The sequence below is a fragment of the Daphnia magna genome, linkage group LG3, assembly GCF_020631705.1.
Source record: "Daphnia magna isolate NIES linkage group LG3, ASM2063170v1.1, whole genome shotgun sequence".
NCBI classification, from domain to species: Eukaryota; Metazoa; Arthropoda; class Branchiopoda; order Diplostraca; family Daphniidae; genus Daphnia; species Daphnia magna.
The window spans coordinates 3,850,685-3,874,475 of record NC_059184.1 but is presented as its reverse complement, the minus strand read 5'-3'; the positions used below and the strand labels follow the sequence as shown (position 1 = coordinate 3,874,475).

Sequence of the window (23,791 nt, the reverse complement as noted above, 5' to 3'; positions counted from 1 at the left end):
CTCGGTTGACACGGTATAGAGCCATCGAGATGTCTGCGTCTGCGCCAAACGTCGCAGACGGAACCCCGTTAACTGTGTGCCCTATAGGAAAACCCCGACGAACGAAAGAAAAAGAAAATGAAAATAATAAAACCGGCAGTGGCAGACTAGCCGCTTCCGATTCGACCGTGGATCGTCCTGTCTTCACCAACTCTCTCCGACACAAGGAACTACTATCACTTGATTATTGTCGTCGTGCCGTGATCATCGATACAGTCCATCAGGCAACTCTATCCGCTCCGCTCGTCATCCCCCCCTTTTTTTCGAACCCCTCTCGTCGTAGTGCGTCGGAAAGAAACAACAAGCAACGATGATTAGCTCACTATGGACACTGTGCCAAACGTGCCCGTCCGTCACCGGCAAGGTAACGATTACACGTTAACTAGTAGTAGACAATGAAAAAGGAACAATACTCGAATCAACCAACATCGTACATTGGCTGATATCGATTATTGATCAAGACTTGATTGTAGCCAATACGAATGACATTGATACTGTTGCTGACTTCTTGAGAAAAAGGAGATATTGATAAGAATAAGGGAACGATTGCTGTGTTTTCAAGTGATGTAAAAGCTATGTTTGTTTTATCGCATCTCAATTCCGGTCTGCACCCACTTTAAGACGGGCGTGACCGCTACCCAATCTCTCTGTTCGCCCCCCCGACAGTTCAGTCGTGGATGGCTGCTCCTTTTTTCGTCAGCAAGAAAAGGGCGATCCGGCATTTTATTTCTTTAGTCGATTTCGTCGTCATTAGACGGTTAATGTCGATGCGATCGACACGGCAAATGAATCAAACGACAAGAGAGATTTCTTCAAGCTGATAGAGAAAAAAGTGCAGCAGCGATGTTAAAGGTTGATTACATCATACCGATCGATCAAGTTTGACGGACAAAAAGCAACTCTTTCTAGCCCCAGTAGAATTACTTACTTGAAACAGTTTTATTCATGATTATAGGTCAATTGCACTCATGTTTGATTGTTGTTCCCTATCGACTAAATTTCGTAGCCGTCCTGCAGCAACACCCCCTACCTAGCGTTCTAAGAAAATGAAATTGACAGATCCATCATGGATGACGTTGATATTATCAAGAAAAATAAAAAAAAACAAAAGAGCGGATAGAAAGAGATAGATTAGTACAATGGATAGAAGAAGAGTGTTTTTTCGAAGAGCTCTGGCAGCCGTGTTTAGCTTAGAGGGAGGAGTTTTGTGGGCAACGACCGTCCAGGAACTTATTACTTGATCCATTGGCCTCGTCGACAAGAGGCGAGAGAAATAGCTATTTTTTGAGGATTTCCAAATCATTCGCCGAGATAATGGGAGTCAAGCCAGAAAAGCGTGGCAGGAGAGAAGCAGCGATTTTTTTGTTCACGTTTTGCGAATAAAATTTGGGTTTGTCTACACTTGGTGTATGGCATATAATATCGATCCGCGTACCCAACCTCCTTTCTCTGGGGCTCTTCCATAACCTTCCCGACAGCAGAAGCACACCGAGTTTTATACCGGCTGCTCACAACAGCGGCGAGACTGCAGACCCCAACGCCGCAGTCCCCAAATGCTTTCTCTGTATTTCTATTTATTTTCTCTCTTTAGACTCATAGACTTTATATACCGAATGTTCTTTCTTTATTTCTATAGTAGCGTAGATATACTCTTGACAATGGCATGATGCAAAAAGTGTACACTCTACGATATCGGTCTGTACACATGTGTATTAGTGCTTATTGTACTTAACAGATGCGTTACGGTCTGGACAAATGGCGAACGGTTGCAGCAAATCTTTAATGTTAAATCTATTTAATCTATTTCCATTAGTATTTCTAACGATAGTGTTGAACTAAGCTTATTTAGACGTTGTCCACTTGGTCTGGTCGGATGTGACGTTTTTCTAATCGAATTAGCACTGGCTCCCATCACGTTATTGGCGCACGTTGCGGCTGTTTCCGTATAATTCAGTCAGTTTTTTTGTTTTTTTTTTGCAAGAAGGTAGGACAAAAAAAAAAAAAAAAACGGATCGATTTCTTCCAGTCGAAAGGGTTTTTTGTGTAGTGTATTAGCAACCGCTTGATTTGTTGAGCAGGTGAACTTTTCCCTGAGGCAATCATTTGCGCCTCCTATACCTTTCTTTCTTTTATCTTCGTCTTCCATCAAAGTGTATTGGATAACACGCTCCAGTTAATTCACCGACATTTAATGATGATTGTAGACAGTCAAACCACGCCCATCCAGCCCCCTTTTTCATCGACGCCATTTTCGCGACCCCTTTCTCCTTTTATACGGGAATGAGGACTCTTCAAGCTCAGTTTTTTTTTCTACAGTCTACGTTTGAGTTGGTCATTTGCCAATCCATGCGCACACACTGGCTTGACGAAGAGACAGATGTGGGCGGTCAATTAAGACCATCGACCTTTTCCATCGTGAATACGAAATTCAAGCGTAAGAAGACAAACAGTCGCGAAGGGCTGAACGTTGTTTGCTTGTTTTTTTGTTGTCGTTTCTGGAACTGTATTCTTATTTGACCGTCAGATGGCGTTTGACTAAAATTTATCTTTCTAAATGTTTTGGCGGGCTCCCTTTATTCGTTCTCCATCCGCTGACGATGTTGCATTCTTTTTTACTCGTATACCTTGCTAGGCTTTGGCCAAAATGACGACCACACCTGAAATGTCACTTGAGTGAGGATTCTAACTTGATTTCGTGCATGTAGCCACAATATTTGGAGGTATTTTTCCCGATAGGCTTTCCTGTCTTTCTTTGAGATTTTCAAGGATACTTTTTGACCACTGTTTGACTCGATTGCGGAAACATAAAACATAATAATAGGAAAAAAACACGATGCAAACGGAAACAGAAATGTCTGGGAAATAGTGGAAAGTCAAACAGAAAGCGTAGCAAATCAGAACGTTCTGCAATTAACATTTGCTGATGCATTTACGAACTCATCATTTGTTTAATAACGAAACCTTTTTGTCTGCCAACGTATTGACAAACGGAAACAAAGTTAGAGTGGTTAGACAGTGGAGCATAATCATAGAAAATGATAAGAGAGACACGACGAAGCTTTGGCACATGTCGGATGTCACGGATCGCGTCCCTGCACTGTTCTTTTCCTATCCAGGAGTTTCTTTTTATATTCTAGTTTTACTCTTTATTGTGGTGCTGCTCTTGATGTTTAACCACTTCCTTTGTATTTTTTTCTTTTTCTGGTTTCTTCGTCTCATCCGTCCTGGACACGTGATGCCAGTTGGATGGCAAGTATCGTTGGACCGAATATCGGGATGTGCCGACCGCCGCCAGAGTCATCGAACACGCTCCACAATGTTCAGGTAATTTGTTGCATAGAGGCAAAATGTGAGACTTGATTTGTTTCGTAAAAGTTGAGTTGACAAAATGGTAACAAAACACTGGGAGGTTAGGAGAAAACCACTCGGGTTCGTAGAGGAGGCGGGTATTTAAAAAAACAACAAAAACTTTGACTTGGCCGCAAGAAGAAGTAATGGCATAACTCCGCCTATTAACTCATCCTCGTTCCCATCGATGGACGTTAGCGGCGACAGAGACGTCGTTTCAGCTTGCGTGGAACCCCGAAAACCGCCGAGGCGTAGCTTTTCCTGTCTCAGGTGGACTGGAAATGAACAAGAACAATAAAATATGTTTTGCTCATTTTTAAAAAAGAAAAACGAAACACCTGCGCTAGAAAGTTGTTGAGGCGTCGCAACGCTTAGCTTAAAGGACACGAAGTGAAAGATAAAAACAGTAATAAGTTTTATTCAACTAAAGTCACGGGCGAGAAAACAACTGCATGACGCTCCTCGGGATTCGTATATGCCACCGCGTGAGAAAATTAAAAAACAAAAAACAAAAAATTCGTGAATGATTTTGTATACAATTCAGCCGTCCGATGGCGCGTCGGTAGTTGCGCTCGTTTGTGATTCGTGCGCGTCGACCGGAAAGTCATTTGGTATTCGGATTCTGCGCCTCGAGAAACGACGACGACGCCGGTGTGGACGCAGAATAAACGAGTCGCAACGTTAGTAACAAACAGGACGACAGAGACACACAGCAGCAGCGTGGGTTGCCTTGAAACACAAAACAAAAGTTGATCGTAGAAAAAAAAAAAAGGTTTTGTTTTCCTTTTTTTGCGCGTTCATTACAGAACATTCACTAAAGACGATCGGGCAGTTCAAAGCTGATCGTGTTTTGTTAGTGTCTCTCTTTTCATTTTCAGGAGGAGGGTGGGCTTTTTCAAGTTTTGGGGGGAACAATTTTTTATTCCTCTCGCCATTTTGAAATTTAAAAACCAAGTGCCAAACTTCCAATCTCGTTAGTGTATCTATGTGAAAAAAGCAACATTTTGTAATTGAAATCTTCGCGTCCGCAGATTCGCTCGAGGTAAGTTTATTTCGATTTTGAATAAATCGAGTGCTGCTACTTGTTGGTATTTACTAGTACCAGACACAAATGAGTCAATATAGACGAACATGGCGTCTTTTCATTTATAATACGTCATGTTTCGTATACTCATTGTCGACAGCCTGACTGACTTTTTATTGATTGATGAATGTGAGTGGCATACGTAGATAGGGTTGGCCTATGGCGTCGTCCATCTTATATCCATCCATCCATTTGCCGGCTTTTCTTTTTAACGTATTGCTGCTGCGTGTTTTATTAGCTCAAGCATGAAACGATGTTTAACATAAGCAGGACTGAGCTCCCTTTTTCTTTTATCTTTGTGAATCTTTAATTTTCTTTTTTTCTTTAGCGTTCAATAACTCGTTCCTCTTTTTTGAAAGAAAAACTAGTCGATCAATAAGAATGTCTGCAAAGTGTCGCGTGCGTGAGCATTTAGATTTCACGCGTACACAGATTGGCGAAAAAAAAAAATTGCGATGGTGGTTGTCTAAACTCTTAATCGTCACCGTATATCATCGATCTATTTTTCAACAATGCTTTCCCCACTGGATATCAGATGCATTTTGATGTATTGCAGCGCTCCCTGTTGGATCAACACTTTGCGTGAGCTTTTTGCAAAAGGCCGCTATCCGGCGATAGCAAAAATAGAGCAAAAGAGTTGGCCAGGAACCGACCAGCAATGGCGGCTAGGTGTATGCACAGGGATCGATAATCGATCGTCTACGGTGGGCACTCCTGCAGTCGTCCGTATGAAACTGGTTAGGCTATTATAATTCACTGATCTTTTTTTCTCTTTTCAAAGAGAATGTGTGCTAGAGTCAGACAGTTTAACTCTTGTACTCGCTACAGCTGACGAATGACATAGGAGAGAACCTAATCAATATTTCATAGAGGAGACGGTGGGCGGAGCGGAATGGGATGCCTGCCATCTGACGGGCGGAATGGAAAGAAGTGTGGTGGAATTCGCTCCGGTTTACTACGGTTGTAGATAGAGGACAATAACCTTAGAGAAAGGTCTAAAGAGCGCAAAAAGGGCAGTCATGTGCATCATTTGCTCACTTTCTCACTTGGACATTTGTTTTTTGCGAATGGGACGTAGAATTTGGATGGCGGAACTGAAAAGAGACACGAAAATTTCGAAAGAAAAGAGGAGGCCGTGTCTACGTCGTGATGTTGTTCACACGACGGACCGCAAATGAACGACGAACGTGACGTGCACTTGAAAAAAAAAAGAGAATGGAAAGTTTTTCTTGACCTTCTTTTGTATTTCATTTTTGTTTTTCTTGCTACTCACGTGATCGTGTGATCTGTGCTCAGCCCAGCGTTCGACAGTTTTCCCCATCCGTGTATCATTATTCCGTAGCAATGTTCACGGTTTCTTGAATGTAACGGCATCCGGTCAGTCAAAAGAGGACATTCTGTTCACGAAAATATTGAATGATGCAACAACGCACGACTATTTTCATTTCGTTAGAGCGTGAGTTAGCCAGCCATTAATAAAGCTAGTTTGAGTAGTTTTCTTTCTTTTGAAATTAAGTACCTTGTGCCGACGACTGATATACCGATTACTATCTCTCGTGCAAAGGAAAGCTCTATTTAATACATTAGTAGTAGAAGCGTCAGGTTTTCCGAGTTTTCTCACGCTGCGCCATTCCCCCTAAAAAAATGACACGCCTTCTTCCCCCCCTCCCTGACGACGTCGTACAACAATCAGAAAAAAAGGGAACCGCAAGACATTTTTTTTTTAAGAATTCTACTGATTCAGTGTGTACACGTGTGTGAGTTGGAAACCCTACCTCGCCAGTTCTATCTAAGCTTTTTTTTTTTCTCTTAATTTTGTTTGGTTTCTATTAAACTTCTTTTTTCTCCACCTTCCAAACGAAAAAAGAGGGGGAGGGGGGAGCTATTTTTCTTTGCCTTCTTACGTCGTCTGTCCTGCCATTACAATTTGTCCGTTCAACCCGTCGAGTTGCCACTGAGTGTGTTTAGTGACTTTCCATTTTTCGATTTGTTTTTGACTTTTGTCGTTTCTTGTGTCGATATGCTCCCTCCGTTCACGACGCGTCCGATGACAGGGCATTCGGTCACAGAATCCTCTACGAGAGTTCGAAAGGACGGAGACGACTCGCAGCAGGATTTGACGAGTGGAGGAGTTCATGATTTCATGGAACCCACTCTCCTAGCTATACCTGCTCACTTGAAAATCGACGTAAGTTTTCTATAGTCATCGTCTATCTATGTCGTTGTGCTATATCCCGTTTCATTATTAAGTAACCCCACGCGCGAACGTCTCGTGTTACTCCTGTACGTCTATAATTATCCCAGCGTTGAAGCCCCATTCAACCCGAATGTTGTTCCCTGTGTGCAGCATTTTCAAATTGTGTGTAGTGAACAATTCAGCGAAATGCTGGTTTACTTTTTCTCATTGCTAACCGTGATAATTGGCTAAAGACGCAAACGCAATCAAACGCGATTTTTCCGCGTGTTTGTGTGTGTGTGAATGGGGCTTGCAACCGTTTTGTTACACGTTCTTTCTTTTTATGATGACTTCACATTGTGAACAACTTGTCGTGACTTGCATAGCTTTCTAGATCTTGCAATCAGTACTCACGTTTAGAATTTTCCAACTTAAGAAGCAAAACAAACACAAAAAAAAATCCCTTGAAACAAAACCCGAAAACAAAATATGCAGAATCAGCTGTATTTGCAAGTCTTGCGACGAAGTCAGTCAGAAGGGCCTCATCAGCGCAGCACTCTCGGAGGAGGCGGTGGTGTAGCAGCGTTCGAACCAGGTCCCATGGCCGCCTGGGTACACGGAAGACGACGTCATTTCACCGAGCAGCAAAGACCCGAACATTGGCTCGTTCCAGCTGTAAGACATTATCACCTCCCTCTCCATCCGCCCTTGAACAAAACATGAGCACTGTTTTTCCAATGAACTTGATTCGCCATGTATAAAATTTGTGTTCTAATGTAGTAGCATAGGAAAACACGCTGGTGAAAGTGAATGTTTAACGGTAGTGGGTGATTAGCAGTAGAGTTTAAATCGGTTTGCATCTTACATTTTTTCTAATTAGAATGCAAATTGTTTTCCCAGCATGTAAATCCCCATTTAGATCAACAATTTAATTTTGAAAAGGTGGGTAGGTTTTCATCATAAAGCACTGTAGCCGTCATTATTCAACAAAAATTATTGAAAAATATCAAAGGAGGAAGAAGAAAAGGGTTGGAACAAGTTCAATTTTGCGTTTTACGGACGCAATCGATGATGGAGCATTATTTCCTAAATTGCTGAGGGAGGAGATTTCTAATTTCTTGTTAGAGGGTTTTCTTTAATGTGACGACCAAGACGCACATTTCTTTCCTCTTTCTAATTTTCTACCACTATCGCCTCTTAATCAGAGACTTTTTGTTGTTGTGCTCTGTTTAGCTTCCCCGTATATTCCTATGTTTTTTATTTCTTCGCCCCTGTATCAGCTCTTTAGTTTTTTGTACTTGTCGCTTTCGATTGGTCCTTCCGTTTGTATTGTGTTGTAGAGGCTGTGTGTATAGAGCTTTTTCTGTAGCTTTGGCTAGTCCTCCACGTACACAAAAGATTCCGTCTCTCTCTCTCTCTTGCGCAGATGACACATGACTGATGATGTTTCCTCTTTCCTTTTTTTTTCATGATCTCCCATGTTTTATCGTGTGGTCGATGATCACAGGGCGCCGCTGCAGCTGGATCTTCATCTGCTCTGGCCGCCGAGAATCGAGCAGGAGCTTCCAGCTCCTTCCTTCAGCAGCAAGAGCACAATCATAAACGGGTCGTCGTCGTGGCCGGCGAGACGACAACAAACAAGAGGACCATTACAACCGGCTCTTCTGAGTACCAACTTCAATTCGCCTGGCCACCACCTTCAGGCAAAAACATTGCTAATAACAGCAATTGTTCATCAGCCTTTACCAACGCCCGCAGGATGCCAGAATCACTTGACAGTCTCTTGAATCACTCTCATGGTGAGTACTTTCCTTAAAAGAGATTTTCGGTTTTATACTTGAGGTATTCATAGATATTTTGGCTGCTGGTTTTAACTACGCAGTTGATTCACAAAATGTCGTCCGTTTTCAGGTTTGAACTTTGAGGAAACGGGCAAAGTTGTACGCTCATTGAAAAGTTGGTTCTTAAAAGTTTGACTAGGCGAATGCTCAGCTGATAGGAGTAAATGTCTTTTGGTTAAGTCTCTTAAAATTTCGTTGAACGTGTGATGATGGCTTTCAATAGGAACTAGTCGGGGACATCGCTTCGTTCGTTACAGGGCCACTCGGTGCGTGTCGTGTATGTACATAATGTAGTGTCACGTTTTACGAAGGGAACGATCCAGATGAAAACCCCAATTTTGCAGAATGTTCCAGCGTGAGCTCAGAGATAAAACAAGTACATTCGTTGCTTAGCAACTCTTTTATTGCGTTTCGTGGAGAGAAAAAAAAAGAAAAACACAAATTACTGGAAGTTCCGAACTTTGACGTCTTTCTTCCTTTGCTCATAAATGAAATAGGCTTTTTAGTCCAATCGAATCAATCGAATCAAAAGAGTTTCACGTTTCATTAGGTGGGTCGTTTTCATTGGCCGCCATATAAAATAGACAGTGCGTTCTCTGTGCACCAGATATCTAGGCTCTCCCGCGTGATAACGTATCCTTTCTTGTGGATCGCTGCTGCCACCGCACCGTCGGTATTGATTTTTTTCGGGAGGAGGTCGCAGTAAACCAGCGACTTTTGGAAGGGGGATGGGTTGTTTGGTTTTGGTTGGAGTTATTCCTTTTTTTTTGTTGTGATTCTTGTTACTGGAAAACACAGCAGACGATGTTCTGATGCATCTCCAGGCAGGATTTGTTGTGAGTCGGGGCAAAAAAACGGAAGCAAGTACCGCTCCCCAGTCAATAATAGGTTTATTTCTTATTCATCCTTTTGCTCGAAACATATATTTTCATGTGTCCTGTAGTCCGCTCCATGTATGCGGGATGTGTAGTACCTAAATTGTATAAATAACTCGTCGACGTCACGGATGTGACTTCTTTTTTTGTTTTACATGACTAGCCTTTTTCCGGCCACGTCATGCTAATGATGTTTAACTGTTTTCACGAGAAGAAAACTTTTTATTTTTTGCACAAAAAAAAAAAAAGTCTGGATTCTAATCTGATTGTTTGGTATTGCGACAGATGGAGAGAGGGAGGCAGCCGGCCTTTTGAGTAACAGCAGAATCAACAATGGAACTGGGACAACTACACGCAGTCAGGAGATGGTTTATCACGCGGCCGAAGAGCTTCTCCTAAATCACCAAGAGCAAAATGAACTTTCCGATGATCAGCCACGCAGACGGTCAGTGAACTCTACAGATATCGAACCATTGCGTCTCGACGGTATAACTATATATTACAAAGGTCTACCTGTACATACGATCGATCGTCTTATTCTTGACTTTCTAAAAATGGCGTTCATGCGTGTTGACCTTTTTGTGCCAAGCGCGGAAAGAGCAACAACAGCGCAAACGTATAGAGTTGGGCTATTTTCTAAACTGACGTGTGCACTGTTGTTGTTACCAACGATATGTGTGGACTTGCAACTGATTTTCGTGTGCTGTTTCGTACCAGGCGCTACAAGACTGAATACAAGAAAAAATTTCGACCGTTTTCACTCTACCAGTACGTCGATGGCAGGTTCCAAAAATCATCTTCGGATAAGATTCAGACGTCTTCGTCCACCGTTGACGGTGGACCGGCCACTGCTCCTCCGCTTCAATCTGATGGCATTAAAATGGACAAGGATACTTGGTACGGCGAAGTCCTGGAGCTTAGGAAGAAAGCTGGAGAATACAAAGTAAGCCTTTGAAGAGAAACACGATCGTTTGAGCAGAATACGTGAACAGATGCAGGATAAAGTTTTAACATGTAGTGCAATATAAGGCTATAAAGTTAAGTTTGGAGAATGTCATAAAAGAGCAATACGAGATGCATCGACAATGAGTTGAAGCGTGGAATGAAATGAAATGGATTTATTTGACAGTATCGAGGTTTGGGCGGAGAATTGATGTCTGATCACATGGCCGACCTTTACGCCAAGCAGATGGACGTTTGGGAGCAAGTGTCTCGCAGGAGCTCGTTATCCGCACTTGCTCTGGCCGCTACAACGCCTAGGTACGTTTATCGTGATTGGATGACTGGAAATGAAAATGCTTATTTGAATTGATTCTTTCATTTTTATAGGCCAGGGTCGGAGAAAGTGGAAATGACTTCCGCAGCCAACAGCAAACGTGGTTCACCGGTCAAGACGGCATCGCCGCAGAACTCGTCCACCCGTCCGGGACACGCCCAACCATTGGTCTCGTCTTCTCGTAACAAGGACAACAACGCTCGTAACAAGGTAGACTACTAATCGGATTAGAGAGGCAATCAATGGAACACATTATCATCTGCTTTTCTCCTTTTTTCTGTAAAAAACAGGGAAGTGATTCGGTTGAACGAGCTAGGCGTGACATGAGTCAGCATCGTTCCGTTTCTTCTGGTAAAAACCCGACCACGGGAAATAGCTTGACTTTTGTTGTGTCAGCGGTAAACGAATAATTGAATAGTGAATTTTTGCGCATTTTTGTGCAATTGCAGAGGGCAGCAAATCGAGATCCAAATCTGCCAAACCGGCAAAATCACCAGCCCAGCAAAACGGAAACGGAAATGTCACATTGGCTATTCGTCCTAGTCTTGGTAAATTGATTATGAATAATAAATACCATTGCTTAATTCAATCACTTTGGGTAATATTGCATCCCAGGTTAATGCGTAATTTTTTAAATATCTTGTTAAGGTGCTATTTTCCATCCAATCAGTCGACCTCCAGCTCGATCAGCTTCTCTCGGTCCGGAACGTCGCATGCCTAAATCCGCTTCTTCCAACACGACCGGAGGAACAATCGGATCGTCGACTACCAAGACCTCGCCCGTTAAAGCCCGTCCAGCACACACTAATGAAGGTACTTGCATGTGACAAATCACCTCAATAAAATTTTTATTATACAACGAATTCTGAATTGAAAATCAGACGGCGTGCAACCGATTGTGGTAAAAAAGAACCAGAAAGTTTCCATCATTGCTGGCGAAGGCAAAGAAAACATCATCGTGGACGAACCCGCCAACTCGCTGCCCGTTATTGAACAGGAGCCGTTACCAGCTTTGATCAAGGCGCTTCCTGAACCGACGCGAGTCAAATCACCCGAACAGTTGGTGATCCGCTCTCCTGATCCGGTCAACTGGACTGTCCCGCTCGACACTGGCAAAACGTTCACGGTCACGCAGAACATTCGAGGTGGTGAAGGATCTCGACCCCATTCGGAATTGAAAGTTTCCATGACAGTCCGTCCGCTACCGGTTCCTGCCGCTCCAGTTCATTCAGTCTTGACTCCGATTGTTTCAGTCATCACAAAACAGCCGATTCAGCAGCAGCAAGAGGCTCCACTCTCCGGTGCTCCAGGTACACCCCCGCATGACTCTCTTGGCTATTTTTCCGAGCCGGAAATCATTGTTGAATGTGGCTCGTCGTCTTCTGATATCTAGAACATGTAGATTAGTTAATGCTACGGTTCCAATTTTATTTTTGTTTCTGTCCTTATTCACAGCATTTTTATGATTTCGGGCAAAGGGATTGGTTCACTAATGAGAAATGATTTCAGTTTGAGTTTTCTTGTATCTTTTTCTTTTTTTTCCATATACAAAATTTTAATCCGTTTTTAATTTGATTTTATGTTATGCATTGCACCCATTTTATTTTGATTATGTTTTATCATATCCTACCCCATCAGCTTTAATTTTTTATAATTTGGCTGCTAATCTTTTTAATTTGGATTTTTTTCCTAATTAATTTCTTCTATTCTTTTATATTTTTCGCTTTTTCAGTGTGTAGTTTCTTCTTTTGTCAATGGACTGTAAAACGACGATTCACTATTACAATACATACACCAAGCCTTCTATTTTGTGTTTGTTGCATCTTCTTTGCTTGCCAGTAATTGATCATTTACTGTTTGTAATCAATACTCTATTGTTTCCTTTTACTATCAGATGAAAGCGCTGACGTCACAGCTTCTTCAAATGAAACAGAGGAGACAAACAAAATGGCTGACGCTGAAGTGATTGAAGACCTTCCTGCCGAAGAGCATCCAGTGGATGATGCTCCCCCAGTTGATGAAGTCCCCCCAGTTGATGAAGTCCCCCCAGCTGATGATGTCCCCGCTGTGAATGCATTAGAAACGAAAATGATGGAAGTTCCAGTTAAAGAGATGGAGGAGGATCAGTCAGATTGTAAACCCGAAGAGATACAAGCTCAAAAAGAAGAAGAAAAGAAAGAAGAAAACCAAGAAAGAGAAGAAGAAGTGAAAGTAGAAAAAGAAGAGGAAGAAAAAGTAACAGAAAAAATCAAAGAGATTGAAAGCCTTCCAGAGAAACAGCAAGAGCAAACTGGCCCCGTGAGTGATCCTCTTGACACGGCTGTTGTCTTAGGAAAAGCGCCATTGATCGAGGAACTGCCGGCTGTCGTTCCCGTTGAATCTGTGACAACTATTGTGCCTGGAACCACTTTGAGACGCCTAGAGGATCCGACGCCTTTCCTTTTCTCACGACCCGGCACGCTGGGCAGCCTGACAGCTAGTCAATCCTTTGCTGGCACGTCTCTACCCGATGTAAAGCCTAAAGCACCTCGTTACCGAGTGCTGGAAGCGCCTGGAATGATGAGCGATCCAGTTGTAGCCCACCCAAAAGTTCACGAATTGTCGAAACCGTTCCAGAATCCGAAAAGTGAGCCATACGAACAGATGGCACATCCTTTACAGAGCAGCACAGCTCCGATGATGACATCCTCATCGCCTTATAAAGGACGTGTTCTAGAGGCTCCGTCGTCACCGCCCAAAAGCTCTGCGGTCTCGTCATCGCCAAGCGATTCTCAGATATCCAGCCGGTCGCTGGCCTCTGACGTCCTAGAGAAAGCCCGCACCCGTTTCGATCGATTCTGGACTAAAAAAGAAAGCGATAAGTAAAGTAAATAAAGAAGTTTCAGAAAAGGGGAGGGTAGATCCTAAACGAAAGCCAAGCGGGAGAGCATTTGAAAGAAAAAGAAATTAAAATTACGTTTCAAAACATCGGAAAAATCGACTGCGACTAGAAATTTCCTTTTTGCGTCCCGATGTCGATTTCCTCTATCTTTCTTTTTACACCATATATACTTTGATCCATATATAAAGTAGGTTATTTATCAAATTTATAAAAACTGGCTGGCATTTGGCAATTACGCAGAGCCGTTTTCGAGTGAATTTTTACGGGCGATGATGGCTATCTTAACCGGCTTCTTCTCAGCGCTTATTTGTTTTGTTTTTCAGGACATCAGACAAAAATTAACATATAAATTGCCTGTACTTGTTTTTTAAGTTTTTCAACATCTCTCGTGTATGTGTTCTGGTACCAGTAGATTGATGGATCCTTCCACGCCAATAGGCGAATAATTCTGAAAACAAACGTTATAGGGATTGATGAATTAAAGAGCTGATGCGCCTCCCTGCTGCTTGTGAAAAAAAAGGTGTCAATTTTATCGTATGGCTGTCCACGAACAAGAAGAGTGAGCTCAAGAATATCATCAAGGTGTTTGTCGGCCAGCCTTTGGCTCGATGTGATGGAGGTTGGAGAATAAAGGCGCAAAAAGAAAGCCACGAAACCGATGGAAATTTTGAATGGCTAACGTGTGTGAACTATATAGGATCTCAAATCTGATGGTTTTTGCTTATTATAACATCACGGAGAGTGCAGGGTAGATGAAATTGTGTTTATTAGTCCACTCTCTAGATACAATACACCTATTTACCCCGAACGCAGGTAATCTCGTTTCTTTCTATTTCTGCAACTTGAGTCCCAAAGACGTGTACCAATCTTGGTTTTCTATCACAACGCTGCTGTTCTGGCCTTCGATCTCAATAATCGGCTGGCCCTCGTTGTCTGTCTGGTATTCGAACAAGCTACATTCGCCGTTGGTCACGACACTCCCCATCTTCATCTTTTCCGGTGTGACCACGATCGATCGAGCAGTGACACGAATGCCAAAAGGGCAATCCACTGGAACTTTCAGCGTCAGCGAGCCGTGAACGATGCGAATCGAGGAATTTTCTTGCAGCTGACTGATTTGAATTTGATGTTGGCCTTGGCCTAGCTGAGCATCCAAACTGCCATCCATACCAGCTGGGGTAAAGAAAATCAAACTAGAATTTAGTACAACAGTTCAGTATGAGAAGGCTGTCATGCTTACAAGCAGTTAGATTTCCAGTGCTCGTAATTTTTACATTGCATTTTCGGTGAAGATTTTTCAACGTGATGTTGCCAGTTGCTGAAACGAATCGCGACTCGTCTGAGTACACTGATTCTGCCGTGATATTTCCTGAATTCGTGGCAACTACTAGCGCAGGTCCTTGAAATTTCTGGCCGTGAATGTCCTAGAATCATACTACACTTTGTTAAGATAAATTTTATGAAACAAAAGCTATATTGCATTCATACCCCACTGCCACTGTGGATGGTAATTCTTCCCTGAGACAGGCCTGAGCATTTAACATTACCAGTTTGGGTGAGTAAGCTTATAAAATCTCCTTTGAGGCTGTTAGAGGTGATGTCTCCAGATCCAGTGGTGATTCTGACTGAAGCTGATTCCATTGATTCAACATGAACAGAGTTATGTCCCAAAATATTAGCAGAATCAACATCTAAAACATAAAATGTAGATGATTAATAAATGTATTGAACTTAAAAACAAAGATAAAATTCTTACGGTATTTGATAGGAATACTGATTGAACAATGACTTTCCTTTGGATGGTAAGTTTTGTTGGCGAGCAAAGAAACCTTTTCGTCTTGATAAATGAGCTGTGGGGCTGTTTGTTCAGTTTTAGAATAAAAGCTACATATTACTTTATTCATGTCAGGAAACATGTTTGGGCATGTTGGCTTGATTGAAACGTCAAGATCCAAATTGTTAAGTTCGAGGTATCCATACGGATTCACGGTTTTCTCGACGGTTTTAACGAGTTTAGTGTCGTCTTTCTGCGACGTGCAACTTGTTTGCAAATGACGAAAAACGTTGTAAATAAATACGTTTTTGTTCATACGAGACACTGAGTTTCTCCCCGAAATCGTTTTCAGGTGATTAATTAAATATAAACTGTTCCTATTAATAAACACAGGCATAACGAATGAAATTTGACGAAAATTTTACTGACGAAATGTGTAGCACGGAAGAAAAGAATGTGTTTAAAACGCTGTAGAATTTGTGTTATTATCTTCTTTGCCGCAGTTTTTAATTACAGACGACGCAAAGCAAACGACACCTTTCGGTGCTATTACCAACTCTTTATGAAGGAAAAAAATAATTCGTAAAGGGAAGTTGTTGCAACGTTGCTCGTCACGAAACTCTTCACGATATCCTGATCGAAAAATCTCCGGCAAAATGGCCTCCAAAATTTTGCGAGTTTCTCCAATGCTATTGAAATTAGCCAATGGCTCTTCATTGGTTAAGGTAAAAAAACAACTAAATCTTTTATTAGCTTTAAGTTATATTGTTAGTTATTCAATAATGGCATGTTTGAGGATGGAAAACCTTTTAAACATAGTATGAGAATACTAAGTAATCCTCTGATAAAACCACTTCCTTGCATGTAGAATTCCACGAGGCTTAGGGCTACTTCTGCTGCTCTTAATTACGAGCAAACATTGGTTAATGTCCCTCCAACTAAATTAACTGTGCTGGATAATGGGTTACGAGTAGCTTCAGAGGACAGTGGTGCCCCTACTGCCACCGTTGGAATCTGGATTGATGCAGGATCCAGAAACGAAACCGAAGCCAACAATGGTGTAGCTCACTTTCTGGAGCATATGGCATTCAAGGTATGGAATAACAAAATTTCATTATGCAGAGCTTATGTTATAATATTACATTGATAACAGGGCACTGGCAAACGATCCCAGACAGACTTGGAGCTTGAGATTGAAAACATGGGTGCTCATTTGAATGCTTATACTTCTCGGGAGCAAACTGTCTTCTACGCCAAATGCTTATCAGAAGATGTTGGTCGCTCTATCGAAATCCTGTCCGACATCCTCCAGAACTCCAAATTGGGAGAGCCAGAGATTGAACGTGAACGCGGCGTTATCTTGAGGGAAATGCAAGAGGTCGAGACCAATCTTCAGGAAGTGGTGTTTGATCACCTCCACGCTACTGCCTACCAGGGCACTCCATTGGGCCGCACCATTCTGGGCCCAACAAAGAACATTCAGTAATACTATACGCTTTAAAGTCTTCTAAATGAAATATTTTCTCTTAATATTTTTTTTTTAAGGTCGCTCTCTCGCAATGACTTGGTAGAGTACATCAAGACTCACTACGGTGCTTCTCGTATGGTTTTGGCTGCTGCTGGTGGTGTTAAGCACGAAGATCTCGTCAAGATAGCCCAAACACATCTTGGCTCTTTGTCTGCCTCCTTGGATAGTAAAGTCTCTCTGCCAACCCGCTGCCGATTTACAGGTGATTGCAAAATCTGAATAAGTGATATTTGCCTCGTCGCTAAACCCATTATATTTGTAACAGGATCGGAAATTCGTGTGCGTGACGATGACATGCCATTCGCACACATCGCGATCGCAGTTGAGGGTTGCGGCTGGACCAATGCCGACAACTTCCCATTGATGGTGGCTAACACTATCATTGGCTCGTGGGACCGTTCCCAAGGTGGTGGTGCCAACCTGGCCTCAAACTTGGCCAGCTATTCTGCCCAGTCTAATCTGTGCCACTCCTTCCAGTCCTTCAACACCTGCTACAAGGACACTGGTCTTTGGGGCATCTACTTTGTTTGTGAACCCATGAAATGCGAGGTAAAAATATCGAATTAGAATTAAATCGTGCATTTCCGTTTAAGCTCTTTATTTCTGCTTTTCCCAGCCGATGCTATACAACATTCAAAGCGAGTGGATGAGGTTGTGTACAGCTCCAACCCCGATGGAAGTAGAGCGTGCCAAGAACCTCCTCAAGACTTCGATGTTGTTGCAGTTGGACGGAACAACACCCGTTTGTGAAGATGTCGGTCGTCAGATGCTTTGCTATGGACGGCGTCTCCCTCTCCACGAGCTTGAGGCACGTATCGACTCGGTGACCCCGGTCGATGTTCGTGACGCTTGCAACAAATACATTTATGACCAATGTCCAGCTGTAGCAGCTGTCGGTCCCGTTGAAAACCTTCCCGATTACAACCGCATCCGCTCGTCCATGTACTGGCTTCGAGTGTAAATTAGTATCGAAGAGAGAAAGAGAAGAAAAATACAGCTTCGTCGTAGTGGAAAATTTCCCCCCCAGTTTGAATTATCAAGATGTGCCGTTGCTGCTGTAAATATATGGGATTCAAAATCTCTTAGCTTCAAGGTATCACGTTAATTTTTTTTTTTTTAATTAAAATTATTCATCAAAAGATAGGTGATATGGACCGATAAAATGTATTTCAGTGGTTTGACTGACATTTGATCACATCGTGGCGCAAACGTTTCGAAATTCATTTCCACAGCAAAATAAGTGAATTATTGCGATGGATGAAAAACATGGCTGCGAAATGGCGAGTGTTTTTTTTTTTTTTTGTTTGTTTTTTGAGAAAATAACATGAGGATTGCGTATTCAGAATTTCAAACAATTATAGGGACAACAAAAACAATTTGGAGATGCACGAAGAAGCCAGTTGATATATTATTATATATATTTATACATATACGTATATAAGTATTTGTCTTTATTTAAAAAATTTTCCCTTTAGTTGCATGTATAATTGTTAGTGCATCTGATTTATTTTAATGGGTCGCAATTTTGTCATCTTGAAAACTGTAGTACAGCAGTTGGGGTATTTAACAATAAGCTAGTTATGAAAGTGTCTCACGGGGTGTGAGTGCGTTTGGCCATTAGATGGGACCATCGGGAGGAATGAGTCGCCGTCCCGTGATTTGCCGTGATCACGGCTGGAGATCGGCTACCGTGTTCGCGTGACGACCTGATGATAGGGTACTCTCTGGTTGTACGGCTTTCGGATCCGTGGGCGTATCCACTGCTTTCTTCTCGCTGTGGTGGACGGAACATTTTAGGCTGCTCGTCATGGTGCCTCGGCAATGACGAACGACTGCCATGTTCTCGACTACTGACACGTAAACTACTGTCATCTCCTAGAGGTAATGGACTAAAATTGGTGCCAAATGGATCCATGTCAAATTGTTGGTGATGTGGATTTGGGTGCCTTTGGTGATGGACGATTTGTGGCACTGGAACTAATCCGGGTAAAAGGGTTGATTCTGGTTTTGTTATTTTAGCAGGTGACTGGATAACTGAAGAATGCTGTTGTACAGATAACACTGTGTCGGCTACAGTAGCAGCAGTCAAGACCCTTGACGGATGACCAAAATTTACGCTGATGGTAACTGGATGAAGCAAAGGTTGGGCGTTGTTGGATGACGACGGTGGATTAAAAAGAGCCCTCACAAGTGATAGCTCGACACTCATGGGAACGTAAAATGCACCTTTTGGATGCAGTGCAAAAATAGGGACGTTTTCAGCTGGTTGGATTATTTGCAAATTCGCTGATTGCTGTTGCTCTTGTTGCATTGCTGTGTGATCGATGGTATAGGGATCGTCTATTTCTCCAGAATGAAGTCTTTGGCCTCTTGTCGTCGGAGATGATGGTGGAGGTGGAGGAGGTATGTCGCCATTCCAACCATACCTTGAATTAGCGTGCCTATGAATATCTCCGTCCGACTTTTTCCTTTTGAGGCCGTGAACTGAATTCAACATAAAAGGTAAATATGTTATGTAAATTCTTACTAAACTATATGGTTAATTGTGGGTTCTTACATTGTTCAAAGTTTCGTTCGATTAACGAATGATGGCTAGGTTGTTGCGTCTGTTGTTCAGGAAGACTGTTACTCGAGGAAGAGCCGGAAGAAGGTGTCATCACGCAGCTGGATTGTGGGAAGACGTGCTCCAGATCGGCGGTAAACCTCTGATGAATGTTTGTCTTGAATTTCTTGTACACACTGTTGGAATCGTCCGTACTGCTATGTTGAGTGGTGTTGCTTCTACTGCTGCATTGGCTGGATGACGAACAACTTTTTGTTCGGCTCGATTCGCTGTTGGATAGCAACATTTGACGCAATTGGGAGGAAGATGTTCCAGACCTCGAAGAGGAATGATTAGATCCTCCACTGTGACTAGAATTGTCCATGTCGGTAGGTGATGATCCATCTGTTGTTGGATTGACGGGCGATGGCGTATCTGAATTACGTGTAGCTCTGTTTGACCGTGATTCGTCGCTATCACCGCCAGATCCGGAAGATGTTCGTGTCGGTCTGTTGTCGTTGGAATGTTGTTGTTGATGCTGTTGACGGTGATTTTCGGTAGAAGTACTGCCACTATTCATGTAGGTAAACATGCCTTGAACTCGATCATCCTTCATCTTATCACTTTCTGCTGTTGTAAGTAAACTTTTAATTAGAAAATCTTTCGTTGATGGTAAATGTTTGTTTTTTTAACCTGTGTTATCGTTTGACGTCTTGAATTGATCTTGAACGCCCTGGGGTGCAGTGCTACAGACTGAAGGTGACTTGATGACAAAGTCTTCTCCGTCGGCGACCGGCGGTCCTGCACCATTCGTATGACCTGTCCTTGTCCCTGAGGTCACAGCGGTTATTCCGTTTGAATATTCGCCAGTTTCTGAACTCGTTCCTTCGCCTGGAAATCCGAAATTTATTTGGAAAAACAACAAAGAACACAATGAAACAAAAGTGATCTAAAGGAATTTATCTAAAACATTGTTGGAAAAAAAAACTACTAGAAAAGGCAAGCATTTCGACAATGCAGCAAAAAAAGAATTGAAGCATTCAAATTGAAAAATAAAACAAAAAACGCAGAACAAGCAGCAAAAAACAAAATAAAAGATTGCCGAGTCATCCAGGCGACTGTCAGATGGAAGTATCCATTTTCAACAGGGAAAAATAAGAGCGTGTAGAGAGAGAGAGACACACACAAACACAGACAACATTTTTCTTTCTTTTTCTTGTTTTACCTGCAGCCATTGCGTATGCATTAAGTTTGAAAAATTTATCAAATACTACTTCTTGGTTATTAATTACTGAAACATGGTGAGTTCCTTTTTCTGAAAATCAATAATTTTTTATCATTTTGAATTTATTTTTTTTTAGCCTGGTGATTTTAAAGGGTTATTTCCTTCGTTGCAGGTGTCAAAGGGAAATGAGAATGGCAGAAGAAACGGAATTGAAAGAGACAGAAATTCGGACATACCGCGACTGATTTTTTCATAGTGGTTGTGCAGATGGGCGACCAATCGGCTACCGAAGTCATCTCCAGGATAAAACGGTCCATGATGATCGGCCTGATGGTGACCAATAAACTGGACTGTTTCGGTGATGCATTCAAGAAATCCGGATCGATATTGATCCGATTTCGTGTTGCTATGCAGCTGTTCCATCTGGACGGCTATATCGCACGATTCTGTCGACGTGTCATTGCAAAGTTTAGTTTTCGATCTTTTTTTTTTATTATTTTGTAATAATTTTGCTTACCCATTTCTTTGCAGGCGTGAACCTGCAAGTGTTTCATGTGCTTGATTGTCATTTCAATGATTTCGGTTTTTTCGATCCTGCCACGCCCCTTTTTCATGTAAGCGGATGGTAAGAGCCGGGACAAATCAGCTAAACAGTTGTTCATCCGGTCACGCCTTCTTTTTTCAATAATGCGATGCGATTGAGGATCGCGAGCTGATTTCGTCTTTTTGGAGAAATTTGAATATGCCTCTTCATCTTCACTTCCGATGGCAGCAAAATTTAAATTCCTAAAGTAAAGAAAACATTTCGTTAAGTTTAATTTATTTATAATTTTTTTCTAATTTCAGTTGTGCGTCATATTTGTCTCCCAGACCAGTTCAACAGTTTATTCACCCAGAAAAGAAAACATATATTGAAATCCGGTTGCAACGGATACGGTTGGTCACACGCGAGAGCCACGTGATCGACAAGGTCATCATCCTTTGGTCATTTTGCGCCGGATAACATAATGCGAAGTATTACATAAAACACAGTTTTTAAAAAATTCATTTTAGATCCAAACATAGAAATCCCATTAAAGGAAATGACTATTTTCTTCTCTGGTTTTGTGGTAGAAACGGCACGTGATACCATTCACGCACGTGATGTCTCAACAGTTAGAAGGCGTTGACTTTTAAAAGACCAGAGCTAAAGGCAGGGGAATTTGACCGCACCCATTCCTATTCTTTTTTTCTTTCGAAAATGCTGAATGATCCTGACAGCACGTGGGCAACAATCACCTCATCCCCTGGAGCATTAATGGTAAAGGTGCGTAAAAAGGCATATAGAATACCTTTATCTTACACCCATCTGTTAATCTTGTTTGGGCCTCGTGACTTTTAATTTCCAATACGCAAGCATAAAGACACAACCTTAAAATAAAAAATGGCAAAACGAAGTTTACTGATTGCAATTTGGTATCTTATTATTATTTTTGCTATCGGTATGTAAAAATGGAAAGGTTATGCGTGCCATAGCAACGGAGATTATCAGGATCATCAATGTCGTTTAGGTGCCGTGAGGCACGTGATGTTGCCACGTGACTTTTTTAGAGAACTTTTTTTTATTTATTTTTTTTTATTTTGCATTTCCTGCTATGGCATCGGTTAGAAACGGGTATTTCGATTGTTTGGTCCGCAGATCTAGTCAAAAATAATGAGAAGGTGTGGTCCAAAGTTCATATAGTTGACGTGCCAATACTAAACAAGAGAAAATCTTTCACCTCCGCAATCCTATCGCCAGATGGCTTTTGTGACAGCTGACGATCGCAAATTTGCACCGTCCGAGTCTTTCCTTGTTGCAAACTGGACAAGGCCATTCTGAATTCTTGTTTCCCTTTTTTGTTGTCTAGTGCGTATTGTTAATTGGATAAGTTTCAAATATTGAAAACGATCTAATCTTTAGTGCATGTTTTGTTTTTTTAACATACTCGTAGCTTGGCTTTGAAAATGTATCGCCCTTGAACCAAATAATCTGTAAAAACTACGCCCATTTGCTTCACATGAGGCAAACGCTCATGTCTCGGAGCGGAATTTATAATACTCAAGTTCCTTCTGGTATTCTCTCAACATCGTCAAGGTCATGTGGAGGGCTGCTTATAAATCTTCTACTAGACTTATATAACTCTTGAGCAAAAAGGAAGTTCAACTACAGAATCATTTTGCACGAAAACTTACCGGTCGTAATGGCACTGGTTGGGTGAATCTACCCAGTATTTATCCATTTTCGACGACGAAGAGTTGCCAACATCCATGGTGATAACGTCGACAATTTAGTTTATGTTTTACGAGGTAATTGTTTAACGAGTAACAAAATGCAAATGTTTTTAACGATCAGTTTTGCCTTTTCATGGTTCACTAATTCACTGGCAGAATTTTCTTATTGTTCAACTTCAAAATCTCTTTCTTTAAAAAATGTTGTCGGTGAAAAAAAAAACAAAAACATGCGTGTCTGAATTGGCCTGGAACGCAAAGTTGACTGAGACGGTAGAGGAGGCAAACCGGGAGGCATATCACGACTAGCTGGAGTGGGGTATGGTAGGGGACGGTAGGGGGTTGTGCGGGAAAGGGCAGTCCCGAACGAAGTAAAATAAAAGAGGGCGCAATCGCATACACGCGAGAGAGAGAAAGAGACGCTTGATCACGTGTTTGAGACAGGCGGGCCACACAGCTCTCTCTTATTGCTGCACATGCGTCCAGTCCTTTTTTTAAATTTCAATTTGCCCCGACTGCACTCCAGACCTCAAAGTGCACCAACGACACGTTCAAAAGTTTATTTTTGATATTGCATTTCTTTATCTCTGATTTTACAAACATTTTGTGCGCACTATGCAACCTTATAGTAAAGCAAAACAAAGAATTCTTCAGCGTTTCGACACATTCCAAACAATGCACGTGACAGGCAAAGAAATGTCGTGTGTGTTCCAAAAGATTGATTCGAATTCTTTTTTTCCCTTTTTATTTTTTAAATAGACGAACCCTTTCATGTTGACCATATAGGGAAGAAAACACAACAACGGGTTATCTTTTGTTTTTTGGGCCTGTCGGTTGTTTTCAACAGATTTCTTCGACATTCACGTGACTACAAAAAATGCCGTAGCCTGTAAGAGGAATAAATAAAAAGAGAAAAAAACTAGTAAAGAAAAAGAAAGGATAGCAACCCATG

The 23,791-nt window shown here is 41.9% G+C and overlaps 4 protein-coding genes and 1 long non-coding RNA gene across 11 annotated transcripts; 3 read left to right on the top strand and 2 right to left on the bottom strand.

The window, feature by feature from the left end:
• Positions 1-145: 145 nt before the first annotated feature.
• Positions 146-14,328, top strand: LOC116919505 (nuclear protein MDM1). 6 transcript variants are annotated; one of them, XM_045171594.1, is made up of 14 exons: positions 146-403; positions 3,282-3,363; positions 6,526-6,659; positions 7,143-7,322; positions 8,155-8,446; positions 9,649-9,808; positions 10,081-10,306; positions 10,493-10,623; positions 10,693-10,849; positions 10,930-10,990; positions 11,089-11,187; positions 11,288-11,452; positions 11,521-11,949; positions 12,534-14,328. In XM_045171594.1, exons 1-14 carry the CDS (start codon positions 350-352, stop codon positions 13,502-13,504), a joined length of 3,141 nt encoding a protein of 1,046 aa, XP_045027529.1. In that variant the 5' UTR covers positions 146-349; the 3' UTR covers positions 13,505-14,328. The 6 variants fall into 6 exon arrangements, with proteins under 6 accessions (XP_045027529.1, XP_045027531.1, XP_045027532.1 ...); XM_045171596.1 differs by lacking the exon at positions 7,143-7,322 and having other exon boundaries at positions 147-403; XM_045171597.1 differs by lacking the exons at positions 146-403; positions 3,282-3,363 and adding an exon at positions 4,101-4,429.
• On the bottom strand, positions 14,270-15,818 carry LOC116919508. The gene is made up of 4 exons (XM_032925521.2): positions 15,277-15,818; positions 15,009-15,211; positions 14,761-14,944; positions 14,270-14,693 (listed from the first exon to the last, which is right to left on the bottom strand). The coding sequence occupies exons 1-4, from the start codon at positions 15,689-15,691 to the stop codon at positions 14,350-14,352; spliced, it is 1,146 nt and encodes a 381-aa protein (XP_032781412.2). The 5' UTR covers positions 15,692-15,818; the 3' UTR covers positions 14,270-14,349.
• A 40-nt stretch (positions 15,819-15,858) lies between these two features.
• On the top strand, positions 15,859-17,902 carry LOC116919507 (mitochondrial-processing peptidase subunit beta). The gene is made up of 6 exons (XM_032925520.2): positions 15,859-16,019; positions 16,163-16,387; positions 16,448-16,776; positions 16,840-17,024; positions 17,088-17,371; positions 17,439-17,902. Exons 1-6 carry the CDS (start codon positions 15,951-15,953, stop codon positions 17,781-17,783), a joined length of 1,437 nt encoding a protein of 478 aa, XP_032781411.2. The 5' UTR covers positions 15,859-15,950; the 3' UTR covers positions 17,784-17,902.
• Positions 17,903-17,970: 68 nt separating this feature from the next.
• On the bottom strand, positions 17,971-23,155 carry LOC116919506 (transcription factor cwo). 2 transcript variants are annotated; one of them, XM_032925519.2, is made up of 6 exons: positions 22,804-23,155; positions 21,107-21,375; positions 20,826-21,035; positions 20,058-20,255; positions 19,380-19,991; positions 17,971-19,306 (listed from the first exon to the last, which is right to left on the bottom strand). In XM_032925519.2, the coding sequence occupies exons 1-6, from the start codon at positions 22,878-22,880 to the stop codon at positions 18,414-18,416; spliced, it is 2,259 nt and encodes a 752-aa protein (XP_032781410.2). In that variant the 5' UTR covers positions 22,881-23,155; the 3' UTR covers positions 17,971-18,413. The 2 variants fall into 2 exon arrangements, with proteins under 2 accessions (XP_032781410.2, XP_032781409.2); XM_032925518.2 differs by having other exon boundaries at positions 19,380-19,994; positions 22,804-23,153.
• On the top strand, positions 20,253-22,025 carry LOC123470779. The gene is made up of 4 exons (XR_006644621.1): positions 20,253-20,665; positions 20,762-21,380; positions 21,436-21,603; positions 21,703-22,025. It is a non-coding gene; the product is annotated as an uncharacterized LOC123470779 (long non-coding RNA).
• Positions 23,156-23,791: the final 636 nt, after the last annotated feature.

Coding starts and splice junctions, on each gene's coding strand:
- LOC116919505 (XM_045171594.1), top strand. CDS start 350: ATGATTAGCTCACTATGGACACTGTGCCAAACGTGCCCGTCCGTCACC. Junction 7,323..8,154: donor AACATTGGCTCGTTCCAGCT/GTAAGACATTAT, acceptor CGATGATCACAG/GGCGCCGCTGCAGCTGGATC. Junction 10,307..10,492: donor AGAAAGCTGGAGAATACAAA/GTAAGCCTTTGA, acceptor TTTATTTGACAG/TATCGAGGTTTGGGCGGAGA.
- LOC116919508 (XM_032925521.2), bottom strand. CDS start 15,691: ATGCCTGTGTTTATTAATAGGAACAGTTTATATTTAATTAATCACCTG. Junction 15,212..15,276: donor CAGTATTCCTATCAAATACC/GTAAGAATTTTA, acceptor TTTATGTTTTAG/ATGTTGATTCTGCTAATATT. Junction 14,694..14,760: donor CACTGGAAATCTAACTGCTT/GTAAGCATGACA, acceptor TCTTTACCCCAG/CTGGTATGGATGGCAGTTTG.
- LOC116919507 (XM_032925520.2), top strand. CDS start 15,951: ATGGCCTCCAAAATTTTGCGAGTTTCTCCAATGCTATTGAAATTAGCC. Junction 16,777..16,839: donor GGCCCAACAAAGAACATTCA/GTAATACTATAC, acceptor TTTTTTTTTAAG/GTCGCTCTCTCGCAATGACT. Junction 17,372..17,438: donor GTGAACCCATGAAATGCGAG/GTAAAAATATCG, acceptor TGCTTTTCCCAG/CCGATGCTATACAACATTCA.
- LOC116919506 (XM_032925518.2), bottom strand. CDS start 22,880: ATGGATGTTGGCAACTCTTCGTCGTCGAAAATGGATAAATACTGGGTA. Junction 21,376..22,803: donor AACCAGTGCCATTACGACCG/GTAAGTTTTCGT, acceptor TCTTTACTTTAG/GAATTTAAATTTTGCTGCCA. Junction 19,995..20,057: donor GACGTCAAACGATAACACAG/GTTAAAAAAACA, acceptor TACTTACAACAG/CAGAAAGTGATAAGATGAAG.